The sequence below is a fragment of the Durio zibethinus genome, chromosome 14 (assembly GCF_047325235.1).
Source record: "Durio zibethinus cultivar Kanyao isolate XHJ-2024 chromosome 14, ASM4732523v1, whole genome shotgun sequence".
Taxonomy (NCBI): Eukaryota; Viridiplantae; Streptophyta; class Magnoliopsida; order Malvales; family Malvaceae; genus Durio; species Durio zibethinus.
In genome coordinates, this window is record NC_143175.1 from 18,859,918 (window position 1) to 18,875,697 (window position 15,780).

At 35.5% G+C, this 15,780-nt stretch overlaps 3 protein-coding genes across 8 annotated transcripts; 2 read left to right on the forward strand and 1 right to left on the reverse strand.

Annotated features, from left to right (window-relative positions):
• Window positions 1-2,187: 2,187 nt before the first annotated feature.
• Window positions 2,188-8,974, forward strand: LOC111293712 (uncharacterized). 6 transcript variants are annotated; one of them, XM_089743684.1, is made up of 6 exons: window positions 2,188-2,341; window positions 2,751-3,614; window positions 3,723-3,781; window positions 3,861-3,960; window positions 4,058-7,843; window positions 8,441-8,974. In XM_089743684.1, the coding sequence occupies exons 2-5, from the start codon at window positions 2,822-2,824 to the stop codon at window positions 7,807-7,809; spliced, it is 4,704 nt and encodes a 1,567-aa protein (XP_089599810.1). In that variant the 5' UTR covers window positions 2,188-2,341; window positions 2,751-2,821; the 3' UTR covers window positions 7,810-7,843; window positions 8,441-8,974. The 6 variants fall into 6 exon arrangements, with proteins under 6 accessions (XP_089599810.1, XP_089599807.1, XP_089599812.1 ...); XM_089743681.1 differs by having other exon boundaries at window positions 8,491-8,974; XM_089743686.1 differs by having other exon boundaries at window positions 8,536-8,974.
• Window positions 8,975-9,434: 460 nt separating this feature from the next.
• On the forward strand, window positions 9,435-13,673 carry LOC111294187 (uncharacterized). Its single transcript, XM_089743687.1, has 10 exons — window positions 9,435-9,876; window positions 10,288-10,455; window positions 10,556-10,756; window positions 10,859-10,887; window positions 11,034-11,122; window positions 11,390-11,438; window positions 11,516-11,608; window positions 11,847-12,003; window positions 12,101-12,706; window positions 12,820-13,673. Exons 1-9 carry the CDS (start codon window positions 9,834-9,836, stop codon window positions 12,616-12,618), a joined length of 1,347 nt encoding a protein of 448 aa, XP_089599813.1. The 5' UTR covers window positions 9,435-9,833; the 3' UTR covers window positions 12,619-12,706; window positions 12,820-13,673.
• A 235-nt stretch (window positions 13,674-13,908) lies between these two features.
• Window positions 13,909-15,474, reverse strand: LOC111294186 (putative F-box protein At1g14315). Its single transcript, XM_089742981.1, has 4 exons — window positions 15,225-15,474; window positions 14,764-15,084; window positions 14,231-14,588; window positions 13,909-14,185 (listed from the first exon to the last, which is right to left on the reverse strand). Exons 2-4 carry the CDS (start codon window positions 15,034-15,036, stop codon window positions 13,968-13,970), a joined length of 849 nt encoding a protein of 282 aa, XP_089599107.1. The 5' UTR covers window positions 15,037-15,084; window positions 15,225-15,474; the 3' UTR covers window positions 13,909-13,967.
• Between the last annotated feature and the right edge of the window lie 306 nt (window positions 15,475-15,780).

Sequence of the window (15,780 nt, forward strand, 5' to 3'; positions counted from 1 at the left end):
GACATGTTTTGCATGGTTAGTAAAAAAGGGATATTTTGCTCACATAATCCTGTGATTTTGAAAGTAATTTTTGTTCTTTCACTTACTCTATTTAAACATAGTATATATTTGTGAATAGGGTGTGTATTTTTAGAATTCTCAATTCATCACTCAACTGTCCTAAATTATGTAGAATATAGCTGAAAGTGCTTGGTTGTTTCCAGTTAAAGGCAAGTTTCTTCTCTGTGCTTTTATGCAATAAAATTATTATACAAACTAATTTTACCACCAATGTTTTATAGTATTTTTCTCATTAGCCAAACATAGTGAAAAAATCCATTTGATCGAGGGAAATACAAGAATCAAGATGCCAAGACATCATATCATTAAAGCCATAAGGGCAAAAAATATAATAGTAGTAGTAAATGTAATATATTAGCTCATAATGTTTTTTTTTTTTTTATAAGTAGTGGATTGTTCAAAATGTCAAAAAAAAAATTGATTCCTCATTGAACATGTTCAACAAATTGTTGGTTAGATGTTGTCAATTACTTACTGTATCAAAATTTACAGGTGAGGTGTTAACAATTGAGAACTATGTGTATTTCATATATGTTGATTGATGAACATATGGGAATTTATTTGGCTTTTGGATTATTCTTGCTTTTGTAGAGAAAAAAAAAAGCCAAAATATTTTCGGGTTACTAATATTCAGATTTTCAGACAGAAAACTTGTTTCTTGTTTTCTTCTAATCACACCAAATTGAACAAAATCAAGTTGACTTATTTGTCAAGTTGTTTTGGTACTTAGTTACTTGTTAAAAGTCTAAAAAAGGACAAAAAAGATAAAAATATTTTTTTTACTATCCCTTAAATCAATTAGTATGTCGTTGGAGTTAGCATTTGGAAGTTGCGAGTTCAAGAGAATTTAGATGTATAATGTCATCTTTAGCCTGGTATGTAATAAGGCAACATATTTAAGGGTAGATTAAGAACTTAAAAAAAAAAGAAAAAAAATTTGGAATTATCCATAAATAAAATACTCATATTTTTTGTTCCATATAAATGGGAGTTCCATTATTAAGTATTCTACTCTATAAAAAGGTTAATGTAATGATATATAAAAGGAAAAAAATGAAAATGCTTACATATATTGAGAAATAGGGTTTTAGATTAGAATTTTAAAAAGAACTTAAAGCTTAAATGAAATGGTAACTCATTGCCAATTTCCACACTTTTATCTCACCACTTATTTCTTAAGATCATCTCAACTATGGCTAAATTTATTTCAATAAATTTAATAATTTCATTCCTTTTTTTCATTTTCTTTCTTTCCTTTCAATTTTAGCAAACAACATGATAAAATCCATGGCAACATTAATTTCCTAATATAAATTTTTCGTAAAACATTTTAAACTTTAAGCATCATTATTAAAATCTCACTTAAATAGATATCTTTATTTGTGGACAAAAGACTACAAAAGTAAAAGAGAATTTTGTCAATAATTTTTAGTTTCAATGATAAGTATTCAAATTTTGATAATTTTAAATAAAAAAATTGAGTTTACTTTGATTGTATATCATGATTGATATCTCTCACCTTTAAAAATTTTTTTCTTGTTATGCCTTTCATATTATAATTTAGTTTACTTATGCAAAAATTTATTATTTTATATATAATTTTGAAAATTTTAAATTTTTAAAAAAATTTTTATATGATGAATACAATGTATTTAGTTAATAATTATGTTAATCGATTAATTATTTTTAGTTAAAATCAAATGAGCATAGAGCAACACAATAAATTTTTTGTTTGTGAAATTTTAAAATTTTACCACCCCTCTATAAAAAACTTGTTCTTCTTAATCATACTTTAAAAATCCAAAAAAATTAAATTAGGTGAAAATCAGAAACAGTGACGCGATTCATCTTATATCACTTCTTTATCAAAATTTCTAGTTAAATTTACTGAGAGGGAGACATAACAAAACTGTCACCGTCAGAAAAATATTTTAGCACATGAATATAAGCGCTAGACCCCCTGAGAGTCCAATGGAAACATGCCACGTGGAATGAATAGTAGTGATATTTATTGAACCTTTAAAAAAAAAAAAGAAAAAAATGTTGCTGTGAGTGATGACCAATCGCTGAAAAGTGAAAAGAACAGGAAGCCATTATATTCGGGCCTTACTAGTTTGTTTTGTCTTTGGATCTCTTAGGGGGAACATTTGATTCTTCTTTTTGCCCAACACCAAACCAAAAACATACCCTTTTTTTTTTTTTTTTTTTTTCAATCTTTTTCTCTCATTCAAAACCCCAAACCTTTAACCCCTTTTATTTGTCTTCTCAAGATCTATCAAAGGTAAACATAAATTCTTCACCTTTTCATCTTATCTATATAATTTACGTTACAAAGATTTCATCTTTTAATATCCTTTTCCTTTTCCTTTTCCTTTCATGCTCCCTATGATTTCTCAGTTTGAAGGCTTCATATTAGTCTTAGGTTAAGTTTTGTCAATTAGGGTTTATCAATTTTTTGCCAATTCTTTCTTTGGAAAATTTCAATCTTGGAGCTTATTTTTTTATGATTTTGAGAAATACGCGGATTAGTTTTTCAATGGATGAAACTGAAGAGAAGTTTGGTTTAGTTAGTAATGCTACAGAACTTTAGTAGCTGTTAGTGAACTGTCGTTGATTCTATGGCTTAACTCTTTTCACTCTTTTGTTTTATCACTATAATTTATATGGTATAAAAATGTGTCTTTTTTCAGGTTTTTTTTTTTTTTTCAATCTTGGAGCTTTAGTTTTGATGATTTTGAAAAATACCCAGATCAGTTATTGAATGGATGAAGCAAAAGAGGAGGGTGGTTCAGTGAGTATTGCTACAGAATCTTCCATAACTGTTAGTGAAACTGTGGTTGAGGCAATGGTTTGCGAGGGTCATATTCAGATTGAGGAAGGAGGGGAAGGGGGTCCTAGAAATGGAGATGATATAATGGTGGAGGTTTTGGGTTCTCATGTTTATGTAGATGGTGTTTGTACTACTGATGGGGGAGATGGAGGTGTGATTGGGGCTGGTTCGAATGATGAAGCAGTTAATGGTCCCAATGAGTCCAGTGAAGTTGGTTTGGAGCGTAATTTGCAAAGCATAGATGGTGAAGGCGATGCAGCTGGTGAGTTGGGTTCAAGGAGTGAGGTTTCAGGTGGTGAAGCTGAGGCCCAGAATGAGGTAAATGGAGCTGCGGCTGAAGTTTCTGGTGCACCTGGTAGTTCTGCAGGTGGAGAAACTGGTGAGAATGCAAAACGTACTAGTGCAGTGGATGAAGGTTGGGGAGATGCAAATCAAGCTTTGGAGACACAAAAAGTTGGTGATCTGGATGGTGATGAATTAAATCATGGAAACCAGAAAGCAGTTTTATTTTCTTCCGCTGTATCTGAAGATTCAAGTGTGCAAACTAAAGTTGTTGAGGTAGTTGCTATGGTGACCAATGGGGACAATTTGAATACTCTTGATGGTGCCTATGAAACTTTATCTGACGCAACGAAGAAAACTGCTGATGTTGGTATTGATGCCAAATCCTTGCATGTGAAGACAAAGGATACTGCTGAAGATGTTCCCCATTCTGATACTAAAGGTATGAAAATTAGTGCTTTTGATCATAATTTGAAATTTCAAGTTGAAGAACAGCAATGAAGTTTGAGAGTGGGTGGTAGCACTGAAAACCTCTACAATATCCATGCAGATTCGGTTTATTCATGTCACTCACCTGAATTGGTTGTTGAAAGTCAATTGGAGGAGAAGGTACTTCCAAATTTTGATTAGGCCAACGGTTAAAAACTCATAAGTGCTTTAACCCAGCCTGGCTCATTATCTTTTGCAGGTTAATACAAACATGGAACTTGACAAGCAAGGTACTGATTCTGAGCAAAGTCAGATGGAAGTTAATACTCCTCACCAGGGCACCGACAAGCATGCAGCAGGTGAAGTTGGAAGATTTGATTATGTATTCTTTTCTTAGTTTGAATTTTTTTGCTGGTTCCAACAATGTTGATTTGGGTAGGGTTTTATCTCCCTCAGGAAATGACCAAAGCATAAAGGATGAGACAGTTATTAACAGAGGAGAGGAAATTGATTCAAGTATGGGGGAAGCTATGGATGTTCAAAAGCAGGTTTCTAATGCCAAAAATGTTGATTTTGATGCAGAGCAAGATGTTAAAGTTCAAGATAAAATTGAGACAATGGGTATTGGCATTGAAAATCACAGAAACGCATGTGAAGATTCAGAACCGTTGGGTCACCAAACAGATGTATTTGTTGGTAGTAAAGGAGGTGAAGCCTCAAAAGTTGATAATGACATTTCAAACCAAGTATCTCCCTATTTTGCTTCTGATAAGGTGTTTCATTCCTTGGGAAATGAGGATCAGGTAGGTAAGAAGGCAGCTTCTGAGGATGATTCAAGTGTAGGGCAATATATGAAAGTTGAAGAACAAGTTACTGGTGATGAACAGGATGGTTTAGACCAAGTGCAAGAAATGGAAGTTGAAGAACATGATACTGATTCTGAACAGCCAACCAACATCGATGAAAAGACTGTTAAACAAACAGCTCTAAAGTCTGCTAGTGCAGTAAAGGTCCATCAAGCTAAGTACCAGCTGCTGTCAGAGGAAGAAGGTGAATTTTCTGTTTCTGATTTAGTCTGGGGTAAGGTGAGGAGCCATCCCTGGTGGCCAGGACAGATCTTTGATCCTTCAGATGCTTCTGAGAAGGCAGTGAAGTATCATAAGAAGGATAGCTTTCTGGTAGCCTACTTTGGGGATCGAACATTTGCTTGGAATGAAGCATCTCTTTTGAAGCCATTTCGATCACATTTCTCGCAGATAGAGAAGCAGAGTAATTCAGAATCATTTCAGAATGCAGTCAATTGTGCTTTGGAAGAAGTCTCTAGACGGGCAGAGCTAGGTTTGGCTTGCTCTTGTATGCTGCAGGATGCCTATGCCAAGATAAAATTCCAAAAAGTTGAGAATACCGGAGTTCAGCAAGAATCAAGTATAAGAGATGGTGTTGATATATCTTTGAGTGCTAGTTCTTTTGAACCTGATAAATTAGTTGAATATATAAAAGCATTAGCAGAGTCTCCATCTGGTGGGGGTGATCGACTCGACCTTGTGATTGCTAAAGCTCAATTGTTGGCATTCAATCGTTTAAAAGGTTATCATCAGCTGCCTGAATTCCAACCTGGCAGAGGTTTAAGTGAAAATGAAGCAAATAACCCATATTTTGAAGAGAAAATGCAGTTTGATGAGGAAATTGAGTGTGCTACTCCTATGGATACAGATGTTGAGCAAATTTCCTCTGGCCAGGAGACATCAAAAACTCAGAGAAGATATTACCTTAAACGGAAGCATAATCTGAAGGATGGATTATATCCTAGTAAAAAGGAAAGAAGCTTGTCTGAGTTGATGGGTGAGACATTTGATTCTCCTGATGCTGAAAATGGATCTGATGGGATAGCTAATAAGCTCCTTTCATCATCATCTGGCAGGAAAAGAAAAGCTGTCAATTCCTTTGAGGACTCAGTGATGCAGGAAGGGAGGAAGACAATTTCTCTTGCCAAAGTGTCTCTAACCACATCTCATCTCCCAAAGCCTTCCTTCAAAATTGGTGAGTGTATTCGTAGAGCTGCTAGCCAAATGACTGGATCTCCTTTGATTCTAAAATCTAGTGGTGATAGGTTACAGAAGCTTGATGGAGGCGGTGAAAATCCTGCTGCAGATGGATATGATGTTCCTGTTGATAATTTTGAGGATGCCCAGCGAAAGAGGATGAATATTGCAACCGAATACTCATCAGTAGACGAGTTGTTATCACAACTTCATCTAGCAGCTTGCGATCCAATGAAAAGTTATAGTTCTTTTAATGTTATTGTTGGCTTCTTCTCTAATTTCAGAGATTCAGTTGTTCTGGATCAACTTCCTGGGCACAAAGCAGGTGGCAAAAGGAAGAAGTCACCCTATCCTATTATTGGTTCTCCAGAAACTTTTGAGTTTGAGGACATGAATGATACTTATTGGACTGACAGAATAGTCCAAAATGGTTCTGAAGAGCACCCATCACATGGAAATGGAAGGGGACAATATCAAATTGTGCCTGTTTTATTAGAGAAACCGCTTCAAAAAGGCCGTAAGTCTCAAAAACGATATTCTGATGTCAATCATGATTTGACAGCACAGAAACCCCCTGGATATGTTGATGAGAGGGCCCCAGCAGAACTTGTTATGAACTTCTCTGAGATTAATTCTGTTCCTTCAGAAACAAAACTAAATAAGATGTTCAAGCACTTTGGACCATTAAAGGAATCTGAGACAGAAGTTGATCGCGAAACCAGCCGTGCCAGAGTTGTTTTTAGAAGATCGTCTGATGCAGAAGTTGCCTATAATAGTGCTGGAAAGTTCAACATATTTGGGCCAGTGGCTGTAAATTATGAACTCAACTACACTATATCTCAATCATTCAAAGCTTCATTGTATGCTCCGACCCTAGCTGAGGAGAATCCACTCATTGCTTCAGCCCTATGTGGGGACCATGAACTGGTTGCCTCTACCCTGGGTGAGGAAACTTCACTCATTGCCCCAAGCCTAGGTGAGGAAGATTCATTCATGGTTTCAACCCTTGGTGAGGAAACTTTACCCATTGCTATGAGTTTCCATGAGGAACCTTCACTCATAGGCTCAACCGTAGGTGAGGGCACTTTGGCCATTCCCTCATCCTTAGTCGATGGAACTTCAGTCATTATGGTTGTGGAAACGTTGCCCATTTCCACAACCATGTATGAGGAAACGTTGCCCATTTCCACAACCATGTACGAGGAAACGTTGCCCATTGCCACAACTGCAGGTGAGGGAACAATTGATATTGCTACAACTATTGGTGACCAAACTTTTATGGTTGCCACAACTATAGGTGAACAATCTTCAACAATTGTCACAACTGTTATTGAGCAAACCTCGACGGTTGCTGCTACCTTGGTTGAAGAAGCTTCTCTCTTCACTGCGACCTTGAGCAAAGAAACTGCAACCATCGCCACAACATTGGGTGAGGAAACTTCAACAGCTAATGAAGGCTTGGGTGAGGAAACTTCAAGCATTGCTACCTTGGGTCAAGAAACCATTCCCACAACCTTGGTTGAAGAAACTCCTACCTATCCTGTGACCTTAACAGAAGAAACTCCTAGTATTTCCGGAACATTGGGCGAAGAAACTCCAGCCATTCCTACAACCTTCAGTAAAGAAACACCGGCCATCCCTCCAACCTTCAGTGAAGAAACTCCTATCATTCCCTCAACTTCCAGTGAAGAAACTCCTATCATTCCTCCAACCCTCAGTGAAGAAACTCCTATCATTCCTGCAACCTTGGGTGAGGAAACTCAGACCATTCCTATAACCATGGGTGAGGAAACTATGGCCATTCCTGCAACCTTGGGTGAGGAAACTACAATTGTCCCCACGACCTTGCATGAGGAAACTCTGGCTTTGCGGACAACTTTGGTTGGGGAAACTCCTACTATTACCGCTACATTGGGCGAGGAAACTCCCATCAATCCTACAACCTTGGGTGAGGAAGCTACAACCAGTCTCACAACCTTGGGTGAGGAATCTTTGATTATTCCCACAATCTTGGCCGAGGAAACTTCAACTACTCCCTCAACCTTGGGTGAGGAAGCTTCAACTGTTCTTACAACTAATGGTGAGCAAACATCAACTGTTTCCACGACTACAGAAATGGAGACTTTGCCCCCTGCTGTGGCTGAAAACAAGGAATCTGCAACTTAATATCTCCACTGTCAAAATTACCTGGAAATTTCAGGTATTGCTTTTCTTTTATATCTGCATGAAAGCTTTTAACTTGATGGTGTTAGAATTATGATAGTTATTCTCAGCTGGCTTTGCACTAACTATTATGGGAGACCATCTGAGAGTGGTTCGAGTGATTTCTTTCCATCTCTTACACTTAATTCATTTAGTGGATTAGTATGGTTTTGGCTTTTGGGTGCTTACAGGCAGAGAAGAGGTGTAAGGTATGAAATAACTAAATATATATTACTCTATGCCACAACTAAGTGCAAATGGTAGAAGTAGGAGCAGCTGTTTTTTTAACTTTTTGAGATCCCGAACTTTAGATCTCCGGGCTAGTTGGGATAAATGCTTTGATTTTTATCTCTTTTCAATATTTGAACAACCATGAGGTGGGTGTTGATGGTTTATATTAGTTGTTCATCTTGAATCCATCTCAAATTTTTTTTTAAGGGCAGAAAGCTGCATGATTGATGCATCATGGGATTATACCAAATATAGTTAATTCAGTGTTCTAGTGGTGGTGTAAAGTTGGATAATAAACTCTCAATTGTGCTTAATGATTGGTGCTTTCCAATACTTATTCTTCTTTTTTATTTATCTGCCATAGTGTCTCCTACTGTCGTTTCTCTTATTATTCTTTTGAGGCAATTGATACAGGCGAGAACACATCCTGAGGTTCTGATGTCAGTGTGACTCTGATAGGGTTGATTCAACTTGCCGTTGAAGAAGGAAGGCAACTAGACAGACAGCTCACATGGTGCAACTTAAATCTTTCTGCTCGGATTCTTTCTTTCTTGAATTACGCTATAAGCTGCATGGTATTGTACAAATGCTCCGGCCAGTGTAATATAATAGCCATTTTAGATGACCTTTTCATAGATGCTATCCTTGAGGACTAGGAGAATTTCGTTGTAGAATCAAGCTGCCTATCTATTATTCATGGCTGTTTATCATCGTGCATGTCTTACAACGGGTGATAAGTCATCGGTTATCAATTAAAAGATACGTGGATGTCAAGCTTGGGCAGTCATTTTCTCCCACATCCTGCAATAACCTTTTTTTTTTTTTATTAAAAGGAAAACCTTTCCAGCGTTTTCCCTTGTCTTCGTAATAGTATTTCTTTTATCCTTCCATGGTTCCATCTCTATCTTTCAAGTTCATAATGCTAAATCATTTTTACTCACTTTTCCTTATTAATCTCATCGCCATTTGAAAATAATATAATCTATCTTATAAATATATTATTTTCTCATATCATTGTTTTGGGCCAAACTTTTCTCACATCATTTTATACTAATTATGTAATTCAACAGTAAATTGCTATCACCAGTTAACAATTACTAAGTTAATAACTATAATATTCAAACTATATTAATTAATAATTTACCTTTTCTATCTGGATCCTACATTTAAATGTATTTTATCATTTTTTTTTTCTTTTTCCATATTCTAACCATGTAATGAGTGCAATAAAAGCTGGTCTTTCTTTAATGTGGAAAAGAAATTCAACAAATAATATAAGTTTTATGTTTCAGAATGATATGGCTAGAAGTAAATCAAAGAGAAAAAATTAAAGCTAAAATATTTAATTTGTTGGTTTTATTTATTTATTTACTTATTTGTAAAGTATTTGTTTTGTTTTATTACATACGTGTCAGGCTGTGATTTGCCTTTAATATAACAATTAGCTAAATCCGGTGACTTTATTATATTCCAATTTTAAGATAAAAATTAGAATCTTAATATCTTAATTCATGCATAAAACATCCGCTCTAATTATGCCACCGAATATTCAATTGATTAGTAATAATTACAATTAATTAGTCAAAATCTTCATTTTCTTAATTTTTTTAATAAAAGTTTCCACTTTTCCCTCTCTTTCTTACTCTGTTTTTTCTTTCTTTTTTTTCTTTTTTTTTTTTCTCTTTTTTTCTCTTTAAACACCTTCAAGGCAAGGAAAAAAAAATAAAAGAAAAGAAAGAGAAATCTTGAAGAAGAAAATGTCATCCAAAAGAAATATTTTGCATGAATTTCAATTCCCTGGTACGTTATTTCATCTGGGTTTTGGTTATATTCTTTGTTTGGATGTTGAGAAAAACAGAGGAAAGTTTTAACACTTTATTGAATTCTTTGTGATTTGTTGGTTCTTTCTTGGTTTCAAATGCTTGGCTTTTATTATTTTTCGGTAAAGAATAAATCTTTATGCTTGGCAGCCCATCATATTTTAAGGAAAGAATAAATTGATGATCTTCAAATTTTGGCAATTCCATTACAGAAAAGAAAAGAAATCAATTTGTTTTTTTTTTTTTAATGATATCAGGATTGAATTTGATCAAATTATTTTGAAAATTTTAATTTCAAACCATCAAATTTGGAATGATATTAGGTTTCAATCTGATTGATCTTTCCCTTCTGTTGTATATTTATTGACTACATGAATTTCTTAATGAGCAGAGGCTTCAAGGAACAGAGAGAAGATTGATATTGATGGTTTCAAGCTGATTGAGGCTGCAAAAGATGCGCATTGGCAAAGGGAAGGAGAAAAAAAGCCGGATGGTTTCCAGTCCAAGTATGATCTGCGCAAGAGTTGGGCTTGGGACAGTGCCTTTTTCACAAATCCGGGTTGGTTTAAGCTTTTAAAATGACTGAAAAAATTCCAAATACTTTCAATATCATTATTGAGGATTTCCATCGTCATTCATGAGTCATATTGAATTGCCAGTTTATCATCAGGAAATTTTGTTTACGTTCTCAGGAGTTTTGGATCCTGAAGAGTTGTTTGAGGCTTTGAATATTCACGATGGAGACAATGGACTCAAGGAAGCAAGTGCTTTACCTTCTGACTCCTTGGCAGCAAGTAGAATTGGTGAGTGCATTGCCCGGAGAAGTTTAGCTTGGGATACTGCCTTTTTTACGAGTGCAGGTTTGCTTATTTACAGGTCTTGAAGCAATTTTGCCTCATCATATAGTTTTCCACAGTTGATACTCAATTTTTACTGTTTTTTGGTTTCTTTTTCATGGTTAGGGGTATTGAATCATGAAGAGTTGTCTATGGTAAATAATGGGTACAAGAACTCTGAAACACTAACACATATACTTCCTGGAATTGAAGAATTCTTGAAATCTACTGAATCAAACTCTACAATGGATACTTATTACTCCTTGTCAAGTCTTGAGATTGATCTTTTTGCTGATATCAGAGCATCCATGCAACAATCAAGCTAAGCATCCAATTTAGTGAATTCAAGTTGCAAACTTCAAAGTCAAACAGGTCTACCAAATCCCCCTTGTAAGTATCTACTGGTTTGAAGATATATTCACTGGGAACTTAATGGAGGCAAATCATTCCTGTCAAGTTTGCAGGTTAATGCATTTTAGGCTTCTAGGTTTGATTGTAAAGTTGTGCTTCTTTCTTTATGCAAGTAACTTTTATACTAGAGGCTTAGTTAGGTTTAACAAGGCCAAATTTAATGACTCTAGTTAATCTCTTGTAGTTGATATGATTGTTTTATAAAATGAAATGGTTCTTGAATTTTTTTTCCTTGTGCTTATCAAGTCTGCTGCTTCTTGCAATTTCAGAAAGGCTGGATACTACTTCAATGAAGGTTTGTAGTTTTTTTTTTTGGGTGACAATTGACACTGTTTATGGTCTTTTTGAGACACATTTATTCCAAAATTTCAGATTAAACCATTGCCAGCTCCGAGAAGGCCAAAAATTAGCGCACATAGAGTAGGGAAGACAGCAAAAGAAGCCATCAATCCTCCACAAGCACAGGTATGTTCAATTCAGAATATTGATATAGATTTTCTTGGTACTAGATTTGTCATGTGTGCACCACAGCCATGTTTCATTTGAGATCTCAGTTCAAAGAGTGTTACATAAGCTGTACCTGAACTTTAAAGAGAAGCACCTGAGTTTCTGCTTCTCGTTTCTCTGTTAGTGCATGGCTGAGTTGTTATGAACTAGACTTTTGGATATGACTGACTTGACTTCAGTACTTACGGTAAAAAAGCATGCTACTCGAAGTCGAGAACCCGATTCAACATCTTCCCTTAAGCTGTTGAAGGCATTTAGCCAGGCCAACCCTCTCTCATCTGCTGCAACCAAAAGGGCTTCATTGGCTGCAAACCACATGAAAGTGAACAATAAAATCAGAAAAGATATATCTGGTAAAAACTTCCATAAATTTTGATTTTCTCAAAGAGGATTTATAGTTCATTTCTGCTTAAATAAAATTGTTTTTGGATTTTGTTTTGACGTCTATAGGACAAAATATGTCAAAGAAACCTTGCGTTGGTGACTCTGGTACACCATCTCCAGAACCAACTTCTTCACGTTTTCACATTGCCTCCAGAGATCTGTCAGGATCTGTTTGTGGTCAGATTGCTTCAAATGATAAATCGCCAAACTCTCTGAGAAGAAACATTGATCTTGCTGCTACTGATTCAAATGTTAGGACTCCTTCAATATCTTTAAGCAGGCACAAAAGCAAACAGATAGATTCTTCTCAGCATACTGATTTACAATCCACACCGAAGCCCTCGAGCACATCACTTTCTAATTCCATTGATTGCTGGTCTTCTGAGTCCTCAGCTTCTGTGAATCATATATGTAATAACTTTACAGAAAGCCTGGGCATTGCCTTCAACAGAGGGGTTCCTGTCAACAATGGTGCTTCTCAAGGCTCGGACACCGAGAACTGTTCTAGTGATCAACCTTTTGATGGAAGTGGAAGCAAAGAAACAAGGTTTCCATGTCAAGATGTTGACAGATTCTCAAAGTGAAGTTGTCCTCTACCACCGACTGTTTCAAGAGAAACAAAACCTTCTGGCCTTCGACTAACGTCACCAAAGATTGGATTTTTTTGATGTGGTTGGTTTCTTTATTTATTTGCTTGCTTTATTGCGCTGACTAGTGAGTATCTTTGAGTTTTACATCACATTCTTCCTGTTGAATATACATATATATATATATATTATTGACAGGAAAAGTGCGGTGAATTAACTCCAAACGGAGGTCTAAAGTTTCATTCTGGTGTGCAAAATACTTCTAAAAGTAGAAGTGGTGCGAATCTTCTCAATGGCGCTCCGAATAGATCAAGGTGTTGTAAGCTTCAACAACCAAGAACATCAACGAGGACTGTGAGTATAAAGGAGAAAAAGCCGAGTTCTCTGCAAACTGGAACCCAAAGTTCCAGGGGTATCAAGCTTAATTGTGCAGCCCAGCTTGAAGGAGAAAAAACTTGTCAAGAATTTACATCTTCTGGGACCATTGGAAACTCTCCTGCTACAACTCTCTAGGTTGAGACTGATATATCCTGTGAGTCAAGTGATGGAAGTGGCTTGAAAACTGATGGTTTAGGATCATATTTAAAAGGAGAGAGCAACAGTAAAATTCGACCCGAAAGCATGGAATATGTCACCCAAATGGTTAAGAAGTCATCTCTGAATCAGATGAAGACACTAGTGAAATTAAACGTTATGACAAAGAAAATTTATTTAGTTTTGAGAATCAAGTCCATGTTTAAGTAAGCAGATTGAGGCCATTGGTGTCATTGGGGATTTGGTGATAGAATTTTAAGCTGAAAAGAGTCGTTAATCATTCTAATTTTTAGTTTGATGTAAATCCTGCAAAACATGGTGCACTAGTCTATCTTCATCTTTCTTAGATGAGCCCCTTATATGGGAGGACTGTAGATTATCAAAAGTTTAACGGTTTAAATGTAAAAGATTTTAGCACATTGTAAAGGAAAGGATGATTATCGATATATTTGAAGCACTGGAACCTATAGTCTTTCGAGTACAAGAATTTTAGCTAATAAATTTTTTAATTCAAAACAGATGATGATGTATGGCATAACAGTATAAGAGAATAGTATTGGAATTACTACAAAATTGGTTTGTTCATCATGTTTGCTGATGAGAAAATTACTAACATTGATGGTAAAAAGTTGTAGAATGCAAAGAAACAATACGGTTCTTAAACAACCTTGATAGGAAACAATCAATCATGCACCCTTTGCAATCAAATAACTGAAAGAATCAAATGTAGTTTCAAAAGCAAAGCAAGATCGGGACAGAAGCATGTCTTTGCAAACATGTTTAAAGAAAAAGAAAGCACGATCATGACAGAATCAAACTTTGCTACTCTCTACTGATAGCAACAAAACTCTCTCCATAAATTTGATATCAAGATCCCCAGCTTCCGAGGCTTTAATCCCGACATGGCTGAATTCCTTGGTATCAAGGTCACAAAGCAATAATTCTCCACTCTCAGATTCTACAAATACCTTACCATTCTTCCAAAACCCCAACATTCTTTCAACTTGTAAAATAGGATCAATCTTCGATAGTTTGGTTCAGTGCCCATCATCATTCAACACCCAAATCTCTTTACTTCTTTCACTTCTTTCTATCCTCTCAGTATCCCAGATAGAGATACGATCACCATGTATCGGAAGCAGCTTCCCATGTCCAGAAATAGGTGACTGTATCAGTTGAAAAACTTCAGTGGCCAAATGGAATGCAAGGACCTTATAGAGAAGCAAGCCTGAGTGAAGCAATTTGGACACCAGCCAGTAATAAACACCATTTACACATGCATTGTTGTAGTTGGGACAAATATGTAGGTCTTTAAAGAACTGAACATCTTTATCCTCTAACAACCTCCAAGAATCACTGCTCATCCTGTAAATGGCATGGTGACGTTCTCGCGTATTCTTCTCCCGATCGATATAGGTTACGATATAAATCACCTTATAATCATTGGACAAAGGATCCAACCCAAATCCAAGAATATGTAGAAAATTTTCTACCTTTGGCGGAATGTTTTGATTACATTCAGGGAGAATCCTAAAGTCTCTTGTGGCAGGATTCAATAAAGTTATGCGAGAATTGGTTCGATCAGGCTAACAAAATAAACCATTATAAACACAAACGCAAATCGTGATAAGAAACAAGGATTTGATAAGCAAACAAGCGCATAACAAACTCGTATTCGTTGTCAACGTCGTGGTAAGCAACAAGAAGATAGTTATTCTTTTTGCTAAGGCTAAGATGCTGAGAAACAAAACTGGGATTTTTAAAGAGATCGCACCAAGTTTTTGCCACACACTTGAAACGAATGATAGACTTTACAGGCAACTTCAAGAGAATCTCAGTCAACATGTCTGCAGGCCAATGCCCATTGCTCATTATTGCCATTCCAACTCTCTTCTTTCTCTGTATCTCAATCTTGTATCAAATCCCACACTGAAAATTGACAGAAAAAATATAATTTTTACAACCTAACCGGACAATGGTTTTTGGCAATCAGAACTGTCTAATCTTTCTATTGTTAACAATCAGAAAAGAATAAAAAAAACAAAAATTATAGAGATAAATAGACTTACAGTCAATTTGATCAAGCTTGGGTTAAGAACAATGGCTTTACAAGGTGTAAATAAAAGTAACACACGGGTTTAACATATAAATCAAAATATTCCCCCCCAAAAAATCCTTAATTCACAGATATTGAAGAAAAATAAATAAGAAGGGTAGGACACAGGTTGGACAATTTCACAAACAAATCTACACTGCCTGCATGGATTGAGGGGAAGGGTGGAAAAGGAGAGTAATAAACCCTTATTAAGGAATCCTTTCATTTCTTCTTTCCTCTATCACTTATACGAGACTGTTCGCTACTTGCCGTGCGTCAAACGTCAAAATTTTTTTATTTTTTATTTTATAATTTATACATTTATTTCTTTAAAAATTTTACTTAATTTTAAAAAAATCTAAAATATAAAATAAATAAAGATAACACGCAAATATTTAAATTGATTTTTTTATCTCAAATTGATATAATATCGATTTTTTTATAAAAACATAAATATTGAATCGAGAAAGATAAAATTTATTATCATTCCTATCAATCTATTTATTTTATTGTAAAATCGATTTAACTAA